Raw genomic sequence first — 24,333 nt, 5'->3', positions numbered from 1 at the left:
TCATCTTATGCCCTCTCATTGCAAAGTTTCCTTTCAAATGAAAGAGACTCAACTCATGCAAATTTACATTATATAGTTATTTAAACAACTATCATATCTCCCCTCTTCCACCTTTCCTCCAAAGTATACAGATTGAGATTTTTAAGTCTGTCCCCATATGTCTTATGATGAAGACCACATACCATTTTAGTAGCCTTCCTCTGGACCGACCCCATCCTTTTTATATCTTTTTGAAGGTGCGGCCTCCAGAATTGTACACAATATTCTAAATGAGTCTTACTCTTTTTTTTTTTTTTTAAGCGTATGGAAAAAGAGAATAGACTACGCCATCAGGGTGGGGAAGGGACCTGGGGGACCAGGTGTATCCCCTCGAGCAGTGGTCTCAAACTCAAACCCTTTGCAGGGCCACATTTTGGATTTGTAGGTACTTGGAGAGCCTCAGAAAAAATAGTTATCTTATTAAAGAAATGACAATTTTGCATGAGGTAAAGCAGTTATTTACCTTAACAGGTGTTATCCAGGGACAGCAGGCAGATATTCTCAATGGGTGATGTCACCACGGAGCCCTCGGTACGGACCGCTTTAAGAACTTAGAAAGTTCTTGATGCCCGCACCACGCATGCGCGAGTGCTTTCCTGCCTGACGGAGGCGCGCAGTCCGTCAGTTAAGTTAAGCCAGCTAAGAAGCCAACCCGGAGAGGTGGGAGGGTTGTGAGAATATCTGCCTGCTGTCCCTGGATAACACCTGTTACGGTAACTGTGCTTTATCCCAGGACAAGCAGGCATATCTTCTCATTGATGGGTGACCTCCAAGCTAACAGAATGGGATGGTGGGAAAGTTGGCTATTAAGAAAATAAATTTTGTAATACAGATTGGCCGAATTGGCCATCCCGTCTGGAAAAAGACTCCAGACAGTAGTGAGAAGTGAAGGTATGAACTGAGGACCAGGTGGCAGCTTTGCAGATCTCCTCAATTGGAGTAGACTTGAGGAAAGCAACAGAAGCTGCCATAGCTCGATCTTTATGGGCTGTGACACAGCTCTCCAATGCCAGTTTGGTCTGAGCATAGCAGAACAAAATGCAGGCGGCAAGCCGGTTGGAAATCGTTCTCTTGGAAACAGGACGTCTCAACTTATTTGGATCAAATGAGAGAAAAAGTTGGGGAGATGTTCTGTGTGGCTTTGTGCGATCCAGGTAGTAAGCCAAAGCTCGTTTACAGTCTAAAGTATGCAAAGCTCGTTCCTCAGGAAGAGAATAAGGTTTTGGAAAAAACACTGGGAGAACAATAGATTGATTGAGGTGAAAGTCAGAGACAACTTTAGGTAAAAACTTTGGATGAGAACCGAGAACCACCTTATCATGATGAAAAACTGTAAAAGGTGGATCCGCTACCAGCGCATGCAACTCACTGACCCTCCTGACAGAGGTGAGAGCAAATCAAAAAGACCACTTTCCAGGTAAGAAACTTGAGATGAGCCATTGGTTCAAACGGAGGCTTCATCAAACTGGAAAGAACCACATTAAGGTCCCAGACTACAGGCGGAGGCTTGAGAGGCGGTTTCACATTGAAAAGCCCCTTCATGAATCTGGATACCAGAGGATGAGCAGTAAGAGATTTACCCTGCACTAGTTCATGAAAAGCAGTAATAGCACTGAGATGGACTCTAATGGATGTAGACTCAAGACCAGAATCTGATAGAGAAAGGAGATAATCCAACACTAATTCTACTGCCAAGGAAGTAGGATTATGATGATGAAGTAAACACCAGGAAGAAAACCAAGTCCACTTCTGTTGATAACATTTCTGAGTGGCTGGTTTCCTAGAAGCATCAATGATGTGACGAACAGGCTGAGAAAGGAGCAACTGATTAGAGCTCAGCCCGAGAGAAACCAAGCTGTCAGGTGTAGGTTGGGATGTAGAAGGGATTGCTGATTCTGAGTAAGCAGAGTAGGAAACACTGGAAGTAGTATGGGTTCCCTGGAACTGAGTTGTAGGAGGGGAGAAAATCAATGTTGTCTGGGCCACCGATGAAAACATAGTAACATAGTAGATGACGGCAGATAAAGACCCGAGTGGTCCATCCAGTCTGCCCAACCTGATTCAATTTAAATTTTTTTTTTTTTTTTTTAATTTTTTCTTCTTAGCTATTTCTGGGCAAGAATCCAAAGCTTTACCCGATACTGTGCTTGGGTTCCAACTGCCAAAATCTCTGTTAAGACTTACTCCAGCCCATCTACACCCTCCCAGCCATTGAAGCCCTCCCCTGCCCATCCTCCACCAAACGGCCATACACAGACCGTGCAAGTCTGCCCAGTAACTGGCCTAGTTCAATATTTAATATTATTTTCTGATTCTAAATCTTCTGTGTTCATCCCACGCTTCTTTGAACTCAGTCACAGTTTTACTCTCCACCACCTCTCTCGGGAGTGCATTCCAGGCATCCACTACCCTCTCCGTAAAGTAGAATTTCCTAACATTGCCCCTGAATCTACCACCCCTCAACCTCAAATTATGTCCTCTGGTTTTACCATTTTCCTTTCTCTGGAAAAGATTTTGTTCTACGTTAATACCCTTCAAGTATTTGAACGTCTGAATCATATCTCCCCTGTCTCTCCTTTCCTCTAGGGTATACATATTCAGGGCTTCCAGTCTCTCCTCATACGTCTTCTGGCGCAAGCCTCCTATCATTTTCGTCGCCCTCCTCTGGACCGCCTCAAGTCTTCTTACGTCTTTCGCCAGATACGGTCTCCAAAACTGAACACAATACTCCAAGTGGGGCCTCACCAATGACCTGTACAGGGGCATCAACACCTTCTTCCTTCTACTGACTACGCCTCTCTTTATACAGCCCAGCATCCTTCTGGCAGCAGCCACTGCCTTGTCACACTGTTTTTTCGCCTTTAGATCTTCGGACACTATCACCCCAAGGTCCCTCTCCCCGTCCGTGCATATCAGCTTCTCTCCTCCCAGCATATATGGTTCCTTCCTATTATTAATCCCCAAATACATTACTCTGCATTTCTTTGCATTGAATTTTAGTTGCCAGGCATTAGACCATTCCTCTAACTTTTGCAGATCCTTTTTCATGTTTTCCACTCCCTCTTCGGTGTCTACTCTGTTACAAATCTTGGTATCATCTGCAAAAAGGCACACTTTTCCTTCTAACCCTTCAGCAATGTCACTCACATACATATTGAACAGGATTGGCCCCAGCACCGAACCCTGAGGGACTCCACTAGTCACCTTTCCTTCCTTTGAGCGACTTCCATTAACCACCACCCTCTGGCGTCTGTCCGACAGCCAGTTTCTGACCCAGTTCACCACTTTGGGTCCTAACTTCAGCCCTTCAAGTTTGTTCAACAGCCTCCTATGAGGAACTGTATCAAAGGCTTTGCTGAAATCCAAGTAAATTACATCTAGCATATGTCCTTGATCCAGCTCTTTGGTCACCCAATCAAAAAATTCAATCAGGTTCGTTTGGCACGATTTACCTTTTGTAAAGCCATGTTGCCTCGGATCCTGTAACCCATTAGATTCAAGGAAGTACACTATCCTTTCTTTTAGCAACACTTCCATTATTTTTCCAACAACTGAAGTGAGGCTCACCGGCCTGTAGATTCCTGCTTCATCCCTGTGACCACTTTTATGAGCAATGAGAATCATGATGGCTGACTCCCTTTTGAGTTTGAACAGAGTTCTCAACATGAGAGGAAGTGGAGGGAAGGCATATAGAAACTGACCCGTCCAATCCAGTAGAAAGGCATCCGCTGCCAGACGGAGAGGAGAGTAAAGTCTGGAGCAAAACTGGGGCAACTGGTGATTGTGAGGAGCTGCAAACAAGTCCATCTGCGGGATGCCCCATTGAGCAAATACTGACTGGAGAGTTACAATATTGAGAGTCCATTCGTGAGGTTGAAGGATTCTGCTGAGGTTGTCTGCTAGAGAATTCTTCTCTCCTTGAATGTAAACAGCTTTCAGGAACAGATTGCGAGTTGTCGCCCAGGACCAAATCTTTTGAGCCTCCTGACACAAAAGGAGAGAACCGGTGCCTCCCTGCTTGTTGATGTAATACATTGCTACTTGATTGTCCGTGCAAAGGAGGAGGACTTGAGGATAGAGGAGATGTTGAAATGCCTTGAGCGCATAAAACATCGCTCTTAGTTCCAGAAAATTGATGTGAATTTTTTTCTGAGTCTAGAGATCGTCCATATGCGCCCCCCAGGCATAAGGGGATGCATCTGTGGTGATGATCTTGTGATTAAGTGGCAAGTGAAAAAGGAGACCTCTGGAAAGACTGGAGGTCATCCACCAACGCAGAGACTGCAGAAGAGACGATGTAATGGATATGTGCTTTGAGAGACGATCTGTGGCTTGAGACCACTGGGACGCTAGAGTCCATTGAGGAATACACAGATGAAGCCTTGCCAGAGGTGTGACCTGGACCATGGAAGCCATATGTCCCAAAAGAACCATCATGTGTCTGGCAGAGACGGTCTGAAGAGGAAGTAACTGCTGACAGAGACGGATGAGAGTCTGAAGTCGATCTGGAGGAAGGTACGCCCTCATTAGATAAGTGTCCAGAATTGTCCCAATGAATTGGAGACGCTGTGTTGGAATAAGATGTGATTTGGGAAAGTTGACCTTGAATCCCAGAAGGGAGATGGTTTGAGATGTCGCAAGAGCCACCCTCTGAGAGGAAATCTCCTTGATCAACCAGTCGTCCAGGTAAGGAAAGACCTGGAGACCGTGTAACCATAGACAGACGGCACCCAATCAGGCATTTCGTGAATACTCAAGGAGAAGATGCCAACCCGAAGGGAAGAACCTTGTACTGGTAATGATGTTGATGTATTTGAAATCGAAGTACTTCTGAGAGGCCGGATGCATGGGTATAGCGTGTAGGCTTCTTTGAGGTCTAGGGAGCATAGCCAATCATTGAGATTGAGATGAGGATACAGGAGAGCTAGGGACAACATCCTGAATTTTTCTCTGACCAAGAAGTTGTTGAGAGCTCTGAGATCCAAGATGGGTCTGAGTCCTCCCGTCTTCTTGGGAACCAAGAAGTAGCGGGAATAAAACCCTTTCCCCTGCTGATCGAAAGGAACTTCTTTGATGGCATTTAGCTGAAGAAGAGATTGAGAATTAAGAAATGAGATAGCGGGAATACTCCAACGAGTTTGCAACCTATCCTTGAAAACTGGAGAGATTCCGGAGGACTGGAAGATAGCAAATGTTACACCTATCTTTAAAAAGGGGTCAAGAGGAGACCCGGGAAACTATAGGCCGGTAAGTTTGACATCGGTTCCGGGCAAGATGGTAGAAGCATTGATAAAGGACAGCATCTGTGAGCACATCGAAAAAAATGGGCTGATGAAAGCGAGCCAACATGGCTTCTGCAAGGGAAGATCGTGCCAAACAAACTTACTGCACTTCTTTGAGGGGGTAAACAGCCAGTTGGACAAAGGGGAACCTGTAGACATCATTTACCTTGACTTCCAAAAGGCCTTTGACAAGGTACCCCATGAGCGGCTACTTAGGAAGCTGTGGAACCACGGGGTGGAAGGGGACGTACACAGATGGATCAAACACTGGTTGGCAGGCAGGAGACAGAGGGTTGGAGTGAAGGGTCACTACTCGGGCTGGAGGAAAGTCACAAGCGGAGTTCCGCAGGGGTCTGTACTTGGACCGCTGCTGTTCAATATATTTATAAATGACCTAGAAACGGGGACGAATTGTGAAGTTATAAAATTTGCGAACGACACTAAACTCTGTAGAAGGGTTAGAACTACGGAAGAGTGTGAGGACCTACAAAGGGACCTAAACAAACTGGAGAAGTGGGCGAATAAATGGCAGATGAAATTCAATGTAGGGAAATGCAAAGTCATGCATATAGGGAGAAAAAACCCGATGTTCAGCTACCAAATGGGGGGATTAGTATTAGAGGAAAGTAACCTTGAAAGAGATTTGGGTGTACTGGTGGATACAACAATGAAGTCAACGGCGCAATGCGCAGCAGCCGCGAAGAAGGCAAACAGAATGTTGGGTATTATTAAAAATAGTATTACGACCAGAACAAAAGAAGTCATCCTGCCGTTGTATCGGGCAATGGTGCGCCCGCACCTGGAGTACTGTGTTCAGTATTGGTCATACATACAGTATGGCAATACTTGAGAGGGTCCAGAGGAGAGCGACACGAATGATTAAGGGCATGGAAAACCTTTCATACACTGAAAGATTGGAGAGGCTGGAGCTCTTCTCCCTGGAAAAGCGGAGACTCAGAGGAGACATGATAGAAACCTACAAGATCATGAAGGGCATAGAGAAAGTAGAGAGAGATAGATTCTTCAAATTTTCAAAACATAAAAGAACAAGAGGGCATTCGGAAAAATTGGAAGGGGATAGATTCAAAACAAATGCTAGGAAGTTTTTCTTTACTCAGCGGGTGGTGGATACCTGGAATGCGCTTCCAGAGGACGTAATAGGGCAGAGTACGGTACTGGGGTTTAAGAAAGGATTGGACAATTTCCTGTTGGAAAAGGGGATAGAGGGGTATAGATAGAGGATTACTGCACAGGTCCTGGACCTGTTGGGCCGCCGCGTGAGCGGACTGCTGGGCACGATGGACCTCGGGTCTGACCCGGCAGAGGCATTGCTTATGTTCTTATGTTCTTATGTACTTCCTGAAGAAGAACAGAGGACTGTGCAGGGTCCAAAGCAGACTCTTTTGGAGGACAGTCTGGAGGAAGAATCTGGAAATGAAGAGTGTAACCCTGACGAACGATGGTGAGGACCCAATGATCTGAAGTAATGAGTTCCCAACGATTGATGAACCATTGAAGACGACCCCCTATGGGCTGAGGCATTGGATGAGAAATGTTGAGATTGGCTATGCTCCGAAGAAACAGGTCAAAAGGGCTGCTGAGGCTTGGGCTTACAGCCGGTTGTTTCTGCTGTTGCTGACGAGATTGCTGCTGTTGAGGCTGTCATAGTCTACGAGGTTGAGACTGAGGCTGTTGTAAAGGTCTAGCAGCAAACAGACGTTGATAAGTAGATTGAGACCGGTAAGGACGAGTAGGTGGAGGCTTTTTCTTGTTTTTAAGTAAAGTATCCCACCTGGTTTCGTGAGCTGAAAGTTTCTGAGTCGTAGTGTCTAGATACTCACCAAAAAGCTCATCGCCCAAACAAGGAGCATTAACCAGACGATCTTGATGATTGACATCCAGCTCAGAAACTTGAAACCAAGCCAAACGTCTCATAGCAACGGACATGGCAGTAGCACGAGAAGTAAACTCAAAGGTATCATAAATAGAGTGAACCCAAAGCTTCCTCAATTGAAACAAAGAAGCAATATGCGGCTGAAAAAGAGGAAGCTTTTGGTCAGGTAAATATTTCTGGAAAGCAGATACCTGATGCTTGAGAAAAAAGAAAAACAGAAAGTATAATTCCCAGACCGATTAGCAAGCGTAGAATTCTGGAACAAACGCTTGCCAAAACGATCCATAGTTTTACCCTCTCTGCCAGGAGGAACATAGAAACATAGAAACATAGAAGGTGACGGCAGATAAGGGCCAAGGCCCATCAAGTCTGCCCACATCAATGACCCTCCCCTACCTCCCTTTGCGAAGAGATCCCACCTTTCGATCCCATTTAGCTTTAAAATCAGGCACACTGCTGGCCTCAATCACCTGCATCGGAAGACCATTCCATCGATCCACCACCCTCTCGGTGAAGAAGTATTTCCTGGTGTCGCCATGTAATGTCCCTCCCCTGATTTTCCATGGATGCCCTCGTGTTGACGTGGGTTCCTTGAAGAAGAAGATATCCTCCCCCACCTCGATACGGCGCGTGAGGTACTTGAATGTCTCGATCATGTCCCCCCTCTCCCTGCGTTCCTCAAGGGAGTAGAGCTGCAGTTTATTCAGCCGTTCCTCATACGGGAGATCCCTGAGCCCCGTGACCATCCTTGTGGCCATTCGCTGGACCGACTCAAGTCTCAGCACATCTTTGCGGTAATGTGGTCTCCAGAATTGTACACAGTATTCCAGATGGGGTCTCACCATGTACCTATATAATGGCATTATGACTTCGGGCTTACGGCTAACGAAACTCCTTCGTATGCAACCCATGATTTGTCTGGCTTTAGATGAAGCTTTCTCCACCTGAGTTGCAGTCTTCATGTCCTCACTGATGATTACCCCTAAGTCTCGTTCCGCTACAGTTCTCTCTAGGATCTCACCATTAAGAGTGTAAGTCTTACATGGATTTTTGTTGCCAAGGTGCATGACCTTGCATTTTTTGGCATTAAAGTTTAGTTGCCAGGTCCTGGACCAATTCTCCAGTAGGAGGAGGTCGTGTGCCATACTATCGGTCTTGGATTTGTTGTCAGGTCCTGTTGTGTTCTTGTCCACTATATTGCATAATTTGGCATCATCGGCAAATAACGTTAATTTACCCTGAAGCCCTTCAGCCAAGTCCCTTATGAAGATGTTGAATAAGATTGGGCCCAAGACCGAGCCCTGCGAACAGAAGCATAGACACTAGCACCTGAAGATTTTTTAAGTGTAGACTCAACTAAAAGTGACTCATGAGGAAGTTGAGACTTATCAAACCCCGGATGAGCCACCACCCTGTAAAGAGAATCCAATTTACAAGGAGCTCCAGGAATAGTTAAAGGAAGCTTAAGAAACTCCTTAGGGGTTGAAGAAGAAGCTTAAGAAAATCCTTAGGGGATTGATCAAAATCTAATGCATCCAAGAAAGCTTTAGACTTTTTTGAATCAGATTCAAGAGGGATGGAAAGTGCCTCTGACATTTCCCTCAAAAATTTGGAAAAAGAGGTCTGTTCAGGTTTTGAAATAGAGTCTCTAGCAAAACCATCATCATCTGAGGAAGCTCATCAGCTGTTAGAATAGGTTCCTCAGAGTCTTCCCAAAGATCCAAATCTTTTGTCGGTGGAGCTTGGGAAATGGGTGTCAAAGAATCGACATGCTTACTCTTCCGTACAGACTTGCCTGATTTGATCGACATTGTCTCAGGTGACAGGACAGAACGATGCCTAGCCGAATCCGACATCGCACCGGAAAACAAAACAATCTGCACCGATGAAGCTTTCTTAGACGGTGTCGGTGAATGAAAAACTGGCTCTGTCTGCATCGATGGTGCAGACCTGGTTGATGTCGCCAAAGTCGATGCCGAAATCATGGGCGCAGAGTGAACCGGCACCGGAGCCGGTGTTGCCATGACTGGAAGCAACAATTGTAATTGCTTCCATAATTGCTCTTGCAATTGCTCTTTCACCACCGCAGCAGTCCTCGAGAGACTGTACCGGTACCGCTTGCTTTTTCACTAGTATCTTCGGTGCCGCTCTGCACTCTGGAGATGAGAAAGCCGATGATGAGGCACTCAACTCTATTGGAACCTAGCATTTTTTGGGGCGCCTCGAAGTCGGCAGGACTTGACTCACTGCAACAGTGACCCGAGGACCTCTAAGGGAAGGAGAAGGCTTCTTAGCCTGCTTACTCACTGACACCGATGGGGAATCTTGCGATGTCGAATGATGAGAAGATGACTTTGGTGTAGACTCTGACACCAGGACCGACGCCAAATCCCCTTCCATTGCGGCCCCAAACAGCAACCGTTGCTGGAGCTGACGATTTCTGAGTGTTCTTTTCTGTAGAGTAGAACAACGTGTGCAAGATTCAGCCCGATGTCTGGCCCGAGACACTGAAGACACCAGCGATGAGGGTCCGTGAACAAAATCGGGCAAGCACACCTTTTGCACTTTTTAAAACCCGTAGACAGTCGTAACATTGAGGGAAAACAGCCTCAGCCAAATCGAAGGTCAAAGCTGAGAAGAGGCCCCGCCGGGCTGTCCACAAAAGCGAAAAAGTAAAAATTTGTGTGTGTGTGTGTGGGGGGGGGGGGGGGGGTTTAACTTAATGTAAAAGAAAAGAAAAAAAGGATGAAATCCTGAGAAAAAATGTAAAAAATAAGATCTGCGCGAGCGAGAAGGTAGTAAAAAGACGCAAGTCAAAATAGAGCAATTAACTAGCTCCGAGGAAACGGAAACTGACGGACCGCATGCCTCCGTTGGGCGCGAAGGCACATGCGCATGCGCGGTGCGGGCATCAAGAACTTTCTAAGTTCTTAAAGTGGTCCGTACCGAGGGCTCCGTGGTGATGTCACCCATCAATGAGAAGATATGCCTGCTTGTCCTGGGGATAAAAAACTCTTTATAGTTTATAAATCTTTCCTTTTGCCTAAGTCTTAATAATAATATTGTCATTTATAGATAAAGAGACATATGATCAAGAAACTGTTTTATTTTACTTTTGTGATTATGATAGTATCTTGCAGGCCGCAAGTTTGAGACCACTGCCCTAGAGCTAGCACCAAACAGCCAAGACATCCCTCAGCTCTATTGAACTAAGTTATCATTGTATGTATATAAGCTCTATGTAACATTCTGCACTATTTGTAACCCACCTAGAACTTGGCGGGATAGAAGCCTAAACATAACATATTGGTATATCACTCACCCATAATAAGGCAGTTCATGGCACCTTTGCAAATATTCTTTGTAATGTTTCTTCAACACTTCAACTTCTTCGCTTGCACTGCCATCTGTAACCTGCCTGTATGTATCCAACAGGGTCTGCTCAAAGCTGTCCTGCTTGGACCCTCGGCTTCGGAATGCCATGAGCAGCCCACCAGGCCTCTTCTTGCACAAGTATCCTGGAAGGAAAGAATGGAGCTTCCCCCTGCACAAAAAGAATAAGCATTGAAAGAGTTCAGCCATGGTTTTATTTAATTTATTGTACTTTTGCATTGCTCCAATTGTCCCTCTATATTTTTGAAAGAGAAAAATTCTGGAATCTGTTTCTAGCTGGTGTAACTATTAAAGAGAAGCTAAGAAGAATGCAAACATAAGTGAAGTTTGGTTAATATGATCCAACTGTGTGTAGCTGAAGGAAGCAGCAGAGATCCGAATAAACTCAGATTCTCCAAACAGATAAAAGCTACAAATACAGTAGACTCTCTGTTAACCAGAACTGAAGCAACTAGAAAAAAAAGAAATACTGTTATACTTTAAATAAAAATGAAAATAAAATCAATTTATGGCAGAAATTTAAGTGTAAACTTGCCATGCCACACCTGAGTACGCCTCCATTTTGCCTATCACATGTCCGGTACTTTGTCTGGAACAGTTTATAGTATGGGGTATAGTATTAGGCCTATTTTTAATAGTGACTCCCAAACAACTAGAATCTACATTTATCTGGCATCTAACAATCCCCATGGGTGTCGGTTAACTGAGAGTCTACTGTACTGGATTGTGCAGGGTGCATCACACTTAACACTTTGAAGAATCCAGACCAGTCTGATGCAAAGAGCCCCCTTCAGAAATCTAGCGACATCAGGATGAGACACCAAAGAGGAAAGACAACCCCGGGCCCTAAAACAAGATAGCACGGCCACCTGGACCCGAAGAAACGCCACAGTGAGGCCTTAAGACCAGCCTGAAGAAAGATGAGAATCACCAAGATTGGAGCTGAATAAGGCTCCACTTGGTCCTGAGCACACCAATATTGGAAAGCCTTCCATGCCTTAGCCTAAGCAGAAATTGTAGATGACTTTTAGACTAGAGAAGAGTGGTAATGACCACATCAGAATAGCCTTTGTGTTCTAAGGCTGCATACTTAAAAAGTCATGCCACAAGAGCAAAGTGACCTGGGTCCTCCATGCAGATCAGACCCTGCATAAGAAGATCCAGGTGGGCGCTCAGAGACCGGGCCAATCCGTCAGAAGTTGGGCAAATTCCAGCTTGTAGTCCAAGACCCACTGTTCAGAGGAAATGCAAACCCAGGCGGACAGGAATGCTGACAGTCTTCCCCTTATCTGTAGAGGGACATCCCTAGATCTGGCATCATTGCACCTTTTTGGCAGAGGGCGCAGAACGGGAGACTGCCTGAAGCCGGAATACTTTTGTCAGGAGTCCTGGGAAAATCTCTGCAATAGGTGGGATCACCAGAAGCCATGAAAATTAGAGCAACTAGAACCTCTAGAGGTCCTGGGTTTGCTATCAGGCAGGGTCTTAGGCAATGGTCCACCACAGAAATCATGAGGTCGTCCAGGCCCTTGCCAAATAATAACTGCCCCTTAAAGGGAAAGGGAAGTCTACCCAAAGTAGCCTTGGAAGTGGAAATCACCAGCCCATTGTCTAATCCAGAGCATCCTGGAGGGCAGAAATGGAGTACGCCGACACTTTTGCCAAAACCCACATAAGGTCAGCAACATAATCCAACCCAGCAAAAAGAAGTTGAGGATGAGGATCTACAGCCTCGCTCTCCAGTGTGCACAGCCGAGAGAAACAGGAATGTGTGACAAAAGATGCAGCCGAAAGCACAGTTACTTACCGTAACAGGTGTTATCCAGGGACAGAAGGCAGATATTCTCACACATGGGCGACGTCACCGACGGAGCCCCGATACAGACACTTGAAAAGTGAATCGCAACTTTGAGTTTAGAAAGCTCATGATCAGCCCACACCGGGAATGCACGCATGCCTTCCCGCCCAACATAGGTGCGCGGTCCCTTCAGTTAAGATAAGCCAGCTAAGCCAAGCCGAGGAGGTGGGTGGGTTGTGAGAATATCTACTTGCTGTCCCTGAATAACACCTGTTACGGTACGTAACTGTGCTTTATCCCTGGACAAGCAGGCAGCATATTCTCACACATGGGTGACCTCCAAGCTAACTAGAAAAGGATGGAGGGAGAGTTGGCCTTTAAGAAAATAAATTTTGTAATACTGACTAGCCGAAATGCCCATCCTTTCTAGAAAAAGTTTCCAGCAGTAATGTGAAGTAAATGTATAAACTGAGGAACAAGTAGCAGCTTTACAGATTTCCTGAATAGGAGTGGATCTAAGGAAAGCAACAGAAGCTGCCATAGCTCGTACTTTGTGAGCTGTGATACAACTCTCCAGAGGCAGTCCGGTCTGAGTGTAGCAGAATGATATACAAGCAGCCAACCAGTTGGAAATCATTCTTTTGGAAACAGGATGACCCAACTTGTTAGGATCAAACGAGACAAAAAGTTGAGGAGATGTTCTATGTGGCTTTGTCCTGTCAATGTAATAGGCCAAAGTCAGTTTACAGTCCAGTGTGTGCAGCGCCATTAGGGAACAAAAACCTGAAGAACAATCGACTGATTTAGATGAAACTCCGTGACCACCTTCAGTAGAAACTTAGGATACGTGCATAGAACCACTTTATCATGGTGAAAAACTGTGAAGGGTGGCTCTGTGACCAAGGCCTGCAATTCACTGACTCTCCTGGCAGAAGTGAGCGAGCTAAGAAAAACAACTTTCCAGGTGAGAAACTTGAGATGAGTTGTGGCCATTGGTTCAAATGGTGGCTTCATCAACCTGGAAAGAACTACACTAAGATCCCAGACTACAGGAGGAGGTTTGAGATGTGATTAACACTGAAAAGCCCTTTCATGAATCTGGAGACTAAAGGATGAGCAGTTAGAGGCTTTCCCTCGACTGGTATGTGAAAAGCTGTAATAGCGCTGAGATGGACTCTGATAGATGTAAATTTGAGACCAGAATCAGACAGATGAAGGAGATAATCCAACACCAGTTCTACAGACAAGGAAGTTGGATCATGATGTTGATGATGATGGAGACACCACTTTTGTTGATAACACTGTTGAATGGCTGGCTTCCTGGAAACATCAAAAATATTGCGTACAGGCTGAGAAAGATGTGATGAGGTCAGCCCGAGCGATACCAAGCTGCCAAGTGTAACGATTGCAGGTTGGGATGAAGAAGAGCTCCTTGATTCTGTGTAAGCAGAGAAGGAAATATTGGAAGAGGTATTGGCTCCCTGGTGCTGAATTGAAGTAGAAGGGAGTACCAATGCTGTCTGGGCCACCGAAGAGCTATCAGTATCATGGTGGCTGATTCCTGTTTGAGTTTGAAAAGAGTTTTCAAGATGAGAGGGGTGGGAGGAAACATGTAGAGAAACATTTGTGTCCAATCCAGTAGAAACGCATCTGCTTCCAGGTGGTGAGGTGAGTAAAGTTTGGAGCAGAACTGGGGCAATTTGTGATTGTGGGGAGCTACAAATAAGTCCACCTGAGGAATGTCCCATTGTATGAAGATGGACTGAAGAATTGTCGAAATGAGTGTCCATTCGTGAGGCTGAAGAATTCTGCTGAGGTTGTCTGCCAAGGAATTCTGTTCGCCCTGAATGTAGACTGCTCTCAGGAAAAGGCCTCTTGACAAGAGAAAGAGAGCCCGTGCCTCCTTGCTTGTTTTATGTAGTACATTGCTACTTGATTGTCCATGCGAAAGAAGGAGGGCTTGATCGCTCAGAAGATGCTGGAAAGCTTTCAGTACATAATACATCGCTCTGAACTCTAGGAAATCGATGTGAAATTTTCACTCTTCAGAAGTTCAATGACCCTATGTCTGAAGACCGCATATGTGCGCCCCCCAGGCATATGCAGAAGCATCCGTCGTGAGCACTCGGTGATGAGAAGGAAGATGGAAAAGGAGACCTTTGGATAGATTGGAGGAGGTCATTTACCAGTGTAGTGACTGTAGAAGAGATGAGGTTACAGAGATATTCTGTGAGAGCAGATCTGTCACCTGAGACCACTGAGAAGCGAGGGCCCACTGAGGAGTGGGCAGATGCAGTCTGGCGAGTGGGGTGACATGAACTGTTGAGGCCATATGGCCTAGGAGAATCATCATGCGCCTCGCAGAAATTGTTTGAAGCTGAAACATCTGTTGGCAGAGATGAAGTAAAGTGGACAGGTGATCTGGAGGAAGAAACGCCCTCATGAGAGTAGTATTCAGGAAAGCCCCTATGAACTGGAGACGTTGAGTCGGCTGTAGGTTGGATTTTGGGAAATTGATTTTGAATCCTAAGGCTTGAAGGAAAGAAATGGTGTGAGTTGTCGCCAGCGCCATCTGCTGAGATGATGAAGCTCTGATCAACCAGTCGTCCAGATAAGAAAACACCTAGAGACCTTGGGATTGGAGGGCTGCCACCACTACAATTAAGCACTTCGTGAAGACTCTGGGAGACAATGCCAGGCCTAACGGAAGGACTTTGTACTAGTAGTGACTGTGACTTATTTTGAAGCAAAGATATTGCCTGGAAGCTGGATGAATTGGAATATGCCTATAGGCTTCCTTGAGGTCCAGAGAGCATAGCCTTTCATTCTGAGCCAATAAGGGATAGAGAAGGGCAAGCGAGAGCCTTGATGAGATATTTGTTGAGAGCTCAGAAATCCAGAATGGGTCGCAGTCCTCCTGTCTTCTTGGGAACCAAGAAGTATCGTGAGTAAAATCCTTGATTGTGCTGGGAGGGAGGGACTTCCTCAATGGCATTGAGGAATTGAACCTCTTGGAGAAGCAGAGAGTACTGTGTCGGGTTTAAAGCAGACTCTATTGAAGGATGATCGAGAGGAAGGGTGTGAAAGTGGAAGACATAACCCTGACGAATGATGTCGAGGACCCAAAGATCTGATGTAATGAGCTCCCAGCGATCGATGTAAATCTGAAGTCGTCCCCCTATCGACTGAGGCATTGATAGGAGCAGAGGAATAGTGGCTATGCTCTGAAGGAACATGTCAAAAAGGCTGAGTAGGCTTCTGAGGACAGCTGGTTGCTTGGGTTGTTGACGTGGCAGCTGGCGCTGTCTACGAGGTGGAGGAGGAGCAGGGGCAACATTCTTTGCAGTGTATCTGCACTGGTAAGATGAGGCAAGCTTAAAAGGGCGAGCAGGGGCAGGCTTCTTTTTAGGCTTCACCAGGACATCCCACCTGGTTTTGTGAGCAGATAGCTTTTGCGTGGCAATGTCGGTAAAGGCTCCAAACAGCTCATCACCAAGGCACGGAGCATTGGCCAGACGATCTTGGTGGCTAACATCGAAGTCTGAAACACATAACCACACAAGATGTCTCATCACCACCGACATAGCTGCCGCAAGAGAGGTGAGTTCAAAAGTGTCAAACGGATCTCACCATGTACTTATGAAGCTGTAGGATAGTAGAGACAAGATATTGAAAATTCTTGGCTTTACGTGAAGGGAAATATTTATGAAACAATGAAAACTGTTTGACAAGATGTTTCATGTAGCAGGAAAAGAAAAAAAAGTGTAATTTCCTGCTCTGTTTGTCAACATTGAGTTTTGGTAGAGGCACTTGCCAAACTTGTCCATTGTCCTGCCCTCTCTACCAGGAAGAACGGATGCATACACACTCGCCCCAGAGGATTTCTTCAAGGTGGACTCGATCACTAGGGACTCATGGGGCAACTGAGGCTTATCAAAGCCGGGCAATGGAACCACTTTGTAAACAGATTCCAACCTTTTGGGAGCCACTGCACGGAAAGGTCTCAAGGTTTTTATAGAAGGTCTCGCTAAGGATGGCAGGGAGTGGAAGCTTTAGCATTTCCTTAGGAGGCAGGTCATATCAAGAGTCTCCAAATATTCTTTGCTGTATTTGGAATCAGTCTCCAAAGAAATGTCCAGGTCTTTAGCCATCTGGCGCAGAAATCTAGAGAAGGAAAGTTTATCTGAAGGAGAACAGGCTCTGGTAGGCGAATGGCGAGGGGAACCAGAAGCAGAAGAATCCTCTTCTGTAGTAGATGGCATCTCTGGATCAGAATCTCTTAACAGAGAAGATGAATGGTGAGATCAGTGTCAAGGTCTCCAAGTGTTTAGTCTTACGGGAGACTTTCCCTGACTGTGCTAGAGTAGCCTCTCCAGACAAAGCCGAGGAGAACCGATGCCAAAGTGGTGTCTGCACTGGTGGAATAGCAGTCACAGGAGTGGTCAGTGCCATGAGCAACTCAGACCGGACCAGTTCCTAGAGAGTCGGTGCCGTGCTTAACCAAAGCTGGGGGGGCACCAAGAGGTGAAAGTGCTCCCTAATTCCTCCCTAAGCAGGTTGTCAATCTTCTGCTTAAGGGAGAGCACCGGTACTGTTTGCTTCTTTTTGGCCAATATGAATGGCTACTCAACACGGTCCGGGGATGATGAGGCCAAAGAAGCAGCACTCACTGATATCGGAGCCGTTTGCTTACAGGACTTACGAGAGGTCAGCAGGACTTGACTCACTGCAGCTTTGACCTGCATCCCGGAAGGGGTAGTGTTAGGCTTCTTAGCCGGCTTACCCAGAGACATGGTAAACTGCGACACCGGAGTTAAAGTTGGTGGATCCATCGTAGTTGAAGATCTCAGTGTCATCTTAGTCATTGTGGTCGTGGTCAGTGTGAACAGCGTCAGGGATGAAATCGGCTTCACTTCCATTGCTGCGCTGAAAAGTTGTTTTTGCTGAAGCAACCGGTTCTTCAAGGAGTGCTTCTGGAGAGAAGAGCAGCAAGAACAAGTTTCAGGACAGTGCTCAGGTCCTAGACACTGGAGACACCAGCGGTGAGGGTCAGCGATGAGATAGCCTGAGCACAGCAACCACACTTTTTGAAACCTGTCGGCGGGCGGGACATGGACAGAAAGACCGCTGTTGAAAAATTGAATTCGATGGCGAGAGGAATTCAGAAGGCCCATAACAGCAAAAGAAAAAAAAATATTTTCTAACTTTTTTTTTTTAAAGAAAGGGAGAAAAAGAAAAAAAAAAAAAATGAGTGACAAAAAGTCACAAACTGCGAGAGTGGGAAGGCAGTGAAATAAAAAAAATTTTCAACAAACGTTGAACGCGACTTCTTAGCTCTGCGGAAACTAAGAAACTGAAGGGACCACGCCTACGTCGGGCGGGAAGGCACTCATGAATGCGCGGTGCAGGCTGATCGCGAACTTTCTAAACTCAAAGTTGCGATTTACTTTTCAAGTGTCCGTACCGGGGCTCCATCAGTGATGTCACCCATGTGTGAGAATATGCTGCCTGCTTGTCCTGGGATAAGCAGCCTTTATGCCTATATTCTTTATATCAGTGTTGTTCAACCACTGGTCCGTGGACCGGTGCTGGTCCACAGAAATTTCCTGCCGGTCCACAGGGCCGGCACGTGCATCAGGCCCAAAACAGTGTTCTTCAACCGCCTGTCCACGATGCGATCGATGCAGCATTATCTTCGAGCCAGCTCCCTTTTTCTCACTAATTCAGTGCACAAAGCCATGGGCAATGGCTCCTACACGTGCCCTGTGCCTGAACCGGAAGCCTTCTCTCTGACATCGTAATGTCAGAGGGAAGGCTTCCAGTTGAGGCACGGGATGCGAAAGGAGCTGCTGCCAGCAGCTTCGTGCACTGCATCAGTGAGGAAGAGAGAGCCGGCCTGAAGATAACACTGGGGGGCGGCATAAAATGGCCAGGCAGGAGCAGGCCAGAAGGTAAGACATAGTATGGAGGGAGGGAAACAACAAAGGTTGGGGGAATGGTTTTATTTTTGAATTTTGTAATTGAATTATGTCAATTTTTAGAATTTACATCTGCTGTCAGTGTGCTTTGTGTAGTTTAATTTTGTGGTTAACCATTATGTGTTGTTGATAAGATTATATTATGTATCTGTGAAAAATGAATGGAAAAAATAATGTTATAATTAGTACTATTATGGGGGCGAGGTCTGGGGTGGAGATTTGGTAGAGATGGGCGGGGTCTTGCCCACAACTTAGCCCAGTGTTCTTCAACCGCCGGTCCGCAGACTGACGGTCCACAAAATAATTCTTTTTATTTCTACCGGTCCATAGGTGTAAAAAGGTTGAAGAACACTGCTTTATATTAAAGAAGACTAATACTAAAAAACAAATTGTGTTTTTTTTAAATTGATATATATAACCAAAAAAATAAACATAGAAAATTAGAAAGTAGAAAACAATACAAGGAGGATAAATGAAGTTGGATAACTATAAACCTTTGTAACAATAGTAAAAATATAATAATATGAAGATTCGTTTTAGAAATAATTGTTTTTGTTTTATTTCATGTCATATATCTATAAAATTTCCTTATAGACAATATTCCTTGTGAATATTCTGTTTGAGTTTGGCAATAGTTTCCCTTGGTTAGGGCCATATACAACTTTCATCAGAATGTCAGAAAAACTCCTAACTCTTGAAAAAGCTACATATAAATGGCCATGGCTGAAAACTGTTTCTGGCAAGTAAATGCCAACTTTTTCTAAGGTTTGCCCCTGAGCTTTATTAATTGTCATGGCGAAGGATAATGTGACTGGAAATTGTCACCTTCGTAATGTAAAGGGTAAATCAGTGGAGGTTGGGACCAAATCAATACGGGGAATAAAAACTAACTCTCCTTCTGCTGAACCTGTTATTACTTGACCAATAATGAGGTTGTTCTTTAAGTCGTTAATGATGAGGCGGGTACCATTGCTCAATTCTCTTTTAGTGTTTAGGTTTCTAAGGAGCATAATTATTGCTCCCTTTTTAAGGTTTAGTTTATGCTTCGGCATACTGTTGGAGTTAGCTCATTGAGGAACTCTATTGGATAGTTTTGCGTATCTTCATGAGTTGAGTCATCAATTGAGGTTGAGCTGAGATATAATACAGTTTGTCCTTCCAAAATGTTGAGCACCTCTTCATTTATGGTGTTAACATCAGAGTTTTTTGGGCAAAGTATAGATTTTTTTGTTAATTTTGGAATATCGGCAATAGGAATTTTTTCTCCAAAAAAGTCTTTGATGATATTGTCTGTGGTTAAAATTTTGGAAGGGATTTCAATTATGTCATCAGGCAAGCCGTCAATGTGTGGCATATCACCATTACCAACTTTGATGAGCCAAATGCTGAAATCAGTGTCGACTGAGCGAATATTGTTGTTAAGGTTGAGGACTTTGAATTTGGGCCACAGCTTGTTATACTTTATACATGCCTCTACAATTTTTGTCCGGTCACCATGAGGCACCACGGGAAGTGTTTGACGGAAATCTCCACTAAGTAAAAAAGTTTTTCCTCCAAAAGGTTTGTTGTTATCATTATTTCTTGCAGCAGTTGTCAATCACTGCAACAGCTACTGAGGGGGCCATAGTACATTTGTCCTAAATGATTAGTTTAGCGGATCTTAAAATTTTAGCATCAGTAGAATTGAGACACATATTTGATATTGAATTCTCAAGTATAGGCACAGGTAATTTGAATTGGCAGTGGTATGTTCTCCCACCCTTAAGAAGATTGGCTGCTATATCTGTGGAGGCTACAGGGAGTGCAATGTTACCTTGTGCACGAAATGTGCTGAGAAGTGTTTTGTAAAGGTAGGTTTTACCACTACCTGCTGACAATATTTCTTGTAAAGCTGTTTTTTGATCTATGTTTAAGGTTGTCAACATTTGTTGAGCTGTTTGTTTTCCAAAGGTTTGGTCGTAAGTATTTGTAAGTAGGTCAGTATTTGGCAGTGTGGATGGTAAGCCAAAATGTTCACATTTTTTTTCCATGGAGTAGCAAAACGTTGGATATTTCTTTGAGTGCTATGTTACAGCATACAGTGCAATCATTATTGTGAGTGATATTTGTATGAACTAAATCTTCAATGAGGTATTCTTCATATTTTAGGAAAAGGTCATTCATATTTTGTACGGAGGCAAATATGCAGATGTATGCAAATAACTCCCTTGGTTGTTTAGGTATGCTGTATTGGACAGCATCTTTCATAGTGTTCTCCCACACTTGATCATCGTTAATGAGGCCTCTGTTTCAGGCTCATGATGACTGTGATAAGTGGTGTGCAGTTCCTTCAGATTGCATAATAGCAATTTTTTCTGCTTTTGCACTTTTTCCAACACTGATCCGAACAGAGACAATCTTTTTTTGCCTGGGCATATTCTAGAGATTTAATAGTCTTCATGAAAATCCAGGACTTTCTGTGTAATTTGCTGAGCAAGCACTTTTCCTCTGTTGCTGGAACAGCAAGAATGTCACCCTGTTGTTTCAGCTTCCTGGCCTTTTTAACCATTCTTGTTGAAACGCCAAATTCCAAAGCAGTTTTCTCAATAGTCCAGCTGTGTGGAGCAAGAGCGAGAATTTGTATTTTCTCCCTATTACTAGATAGTTCCAACTTCTGCTTCAGCTTCAGTTCAGTCAGAACACCTTTTACATTGGCCACTTTCTGGTTCTGCTTTGATATCAGCTGGAGTTAAGTCACCAATAATTGCAATTTCTTCTGTAATTGCATTATGGGCTTCAGAGAGTTTGCTTGCTAATCCGTTGAATCTTTAGAGGAGAGATTCCTAGTGGTGAAAAGCTGGCATTGAGGTTTTCAGATGCATTGGTAGGGTCATCACTGTCAGAATCAGACTTAGGACTACCGTATTTTTCACACCATTAGACGCACCTGACCATAAGACACACCTTAAATTTAGAGGAGGAAAACAAGAAAAAACCCCATTCTGAACCAAATTCTCCCTGCCAGGCTCTGCACCCAACCCCATACTCCTTGTCAAGCTCTGCACCCTGTCGTCCCCCCTCCCTGCCAGGCTCTGTACACTGTCTCCCCTCTGGTGGTAGGCCAGGACAGGCAGGCAGGCAGGTAGGGACAGGGTGGGTAGGTAGGTAGGAAGGCAGGCCTCGCCTCTCCCCAGGTAGGTAGCAGGAAAGCCTTAGCCTCTCCCTCCCAGGAAGACAGCAGGAAAGCCCCGTCCTCTCCCTTCCAGGCAGGCAGGCAGGCCCCGGCCTCTTCCTCCCAGGCAGGCAGGTCCCGGCCCTCTTCCTCCTCCCACCCCACCCCCGCACGCATCTTTTTAAAAAAAGTTCTGGCGTCTCACTGCCAAGTGCGGCGCAGAAGGGTTGCTGGTTGCCTGGTTCCCGCTTCCGCCGAGAACGGCGGACGTGGCTGCCTCTTCTGTTCATTGGCGGGATAGCAGCGCACTGGGTTGCCTGCCTGGTCCCGTGCTGCTTCCTGCAAGAACTCAGTTCTCGCGGGAAGCATCGCAGGACCAGGCAGGCTTGTGGCTGGCAAAGCTTGGTTATGAGTTTTCAGATCAATATAGTTCCTCTGCACATTCACAATGAAGTGCCAATGACCCTTCAACATAACATGTTAACACAAGCAAGTAATGCTTAACTTTAAGTCATCAATTCTCACCAAAGGTTGGGTTCAAGATGAAACAGGATAGCCTCTGTAGCAAAAAAACATGCTCTATCAAATTATATTTTTTTTAAACCCCCCAAAAAACCTACACATTAGAGATATTTGAATCTGAAAAACAGTGAAAATTTGCATAAATGCATAAAGCCATACTTTGGATGGTCATATCTTCAATTTCACTTGACTGTAAAAGTTCATACTGCAAATACTTGGAAGTACCTCATGGTACATGTTTGCCGGTAAAGTTGTACCCTCAGCAGCCTTACCAGCAGGAGTATAGAGCCAAACTGTGCCAAAAATTTTCATTCGTTAATTTTTTTGCCTACTTTGCTGACCTATAGAAATGGAAGCATGTTTGCAAAAGATTTCAAACTTGGCACAGAAACTTGCCCCAAGGTGTTGTACCAAACTTCAAAATTTCAGACTCCTAGGTAGTTTCCTTCTGCCGCAGTGCTTAAGCAAAGTTGGTGTTTTAGGTCACACGAGGCATGGGAGTGGATCGATTGCTTTTGTTCAACCATCCCAGCTCCTGACCAAATTGAGACAGATCCAAAAAAATTTAGCAGAGTTTCATTTGAGACCCTAGAAAGCACCCCAGTAAAATATGGTTGAATTTCAAGGGGGTCAAGCGTGGGCTTCTGGTCCACTTGACATAGAATGACCCTTTTATTAGTCCAAAAATGTTTTTTACAGATATCATTGATCATAGCTTTTAGTTTTAGGTGAAATACTCTCGCAACTAAATCTGGTCGTGCAACAGCAGTTTGACCATGTTGTAGGTTATGAACAATCTCTTCCCATTTGGAATTGCACGTCATTGTAATGAAAAGATCAGGCTTATATTTTCTGACAATTGCCATTGCATCTTGATAATTCTGTAGCATGTTTCTCGGGCTACATGCAAATGAGGAAGGCAAAATGTAAGTTTTTCCAGGAATTAGGTCTGCATAATTGGCTTCATTAATTAAATGGTCCATTAATCCTGAGTATTTTTCTACTTGTGATTTTGGCATGCATCTTCTAGAAATTGTTATGTAAGGCGGCCAGCAAATAAGAAGGGGTTAAATACATCTCTGAAGGAAAGACGGTATCCATAATATTGTATTTGTGTTACCCTAACTCTAGAATTTCGTGACTGATTTGTTAAGCCTACTAAGGCTTGTGGTCTGTGTTGCAAAGGTATGTCAATTCCCCAGCTTTGATCTCCATAGGGGAACAGCAATGGGTAAACCAAAGGGTTCCAGATTTGGATGAAGGACATCAAATTTTTGTGTTATCTTTTGTTTTGGATTCATTCTGTCACTTGGTTCGCTGTGTATAAGGAGAGATCTCTATTCAAGTGGTGGTGTTCTACAGTTCATTATTTTGAAAAATATAATGCAACCTCATTCTGTTTTGCTGCGCTTCTATAGACGCCTTTGGTCATTTTTTACGATCTTGCACTTTTGCTCATGGCACCTCCTTAGTAATTCCTGCTGTTCTGGCAGGCATTCCACCTCATATTCTTTTTCAACCTGTCTGCAACCTTTTGCAATGACTCTACAACTGGATTGTATTGCGCAATAGGTGTGACTTTGTGTTTGAATAAGTTCTGGAGATTTATTCCTCCGGACTTTGGTGACATTTAGCAATCTTTCTGTTCCTGCAGCTTCATGAAGGCCATCTAAAATATATAATTGTGTATACTCTCTGTTTTGTCCCTGTTCGGGGTTCAGAGTGCCTACTTTGTGACAAATTGAACCATGGATTTGGAAACAGTATGGGCCATAGCCAGGAGGTGGAACAACATTTGCTCCCATGGAGGCAAATGCTAGGGCACTATTTATGGATCGTATATTATTAAGAAATTTTTGCTATAGTGATGCTGACCCGTCCTGAGTTGCTGGATGAAAGGATTTGTAGTAATTGGGGGATAGAGATACTTTTCCTTTTGAGCAACAGTGTGAAAATTTATAATCTGAAGGTCTTTCTGCTTCAAAATGTTTTGCATTACAAAAGTTGCAGATCTGATCCAAATATCCACGTGTGTGTTTTAATGTCACCCTCATTAATATTCAGCATGTCATTCAGAACTGCCATTGCTTGTACTGCGTCCCTTGACTGTTGGGTTTGGATTTTTTTCCTCTGTGTCAGTTGCTGTGGATGTAATTGACTCAGATGTGTTATAATGTCTCTGTGTAGGTTGGCATGTTGCTGACTTTGCGATTGTTGTTCTTCCAGAGCCATACTTGATATCGTAGGTATGGTTTTTTTTGGAGAGTTTTTTTCCT

General features: G+C 44.6%; 1 protein-coding gene across 1 annotated transcript in view; it reads right to left on the bottom strand.

The window, feature by feature from the left end:
• The window catches only part of FRMD8 (FERM domain containing 8), an 88,501-nt gene that overhangs the window by 31,736 nt on the left and 32,432 nt on the right, over positions 1-24,333 (bottom strand). The window contains 1 exon segment of the mRNA XM_033954777.1: positions 10,538-10,759. Coding sequence (XP_033810668.1) covers positions 10,538-10,759 — 222 coding nt within the window.

The sequence above is a fragment of the Geotrypetes seraphini genome, chromosome 8 (assembly GCF_902459505.1).
Source record: "Geotrypetes seraphini chromosome 8, aGeoSer1.1, whole genome shotgun sequence".
NCBI classification, from domain to species: Eukaryota; Metazoa; Chordata; class Amphibia; order Gymnophiona; family Dermophiidae; genus Geotrypetes; species Geotrypetes seraphini.
The sequence above is the reverse complement of the archived record's forward strand: the minus strand, read 5'-3'. Positions and strand labels throughout refer to the sequence as shown.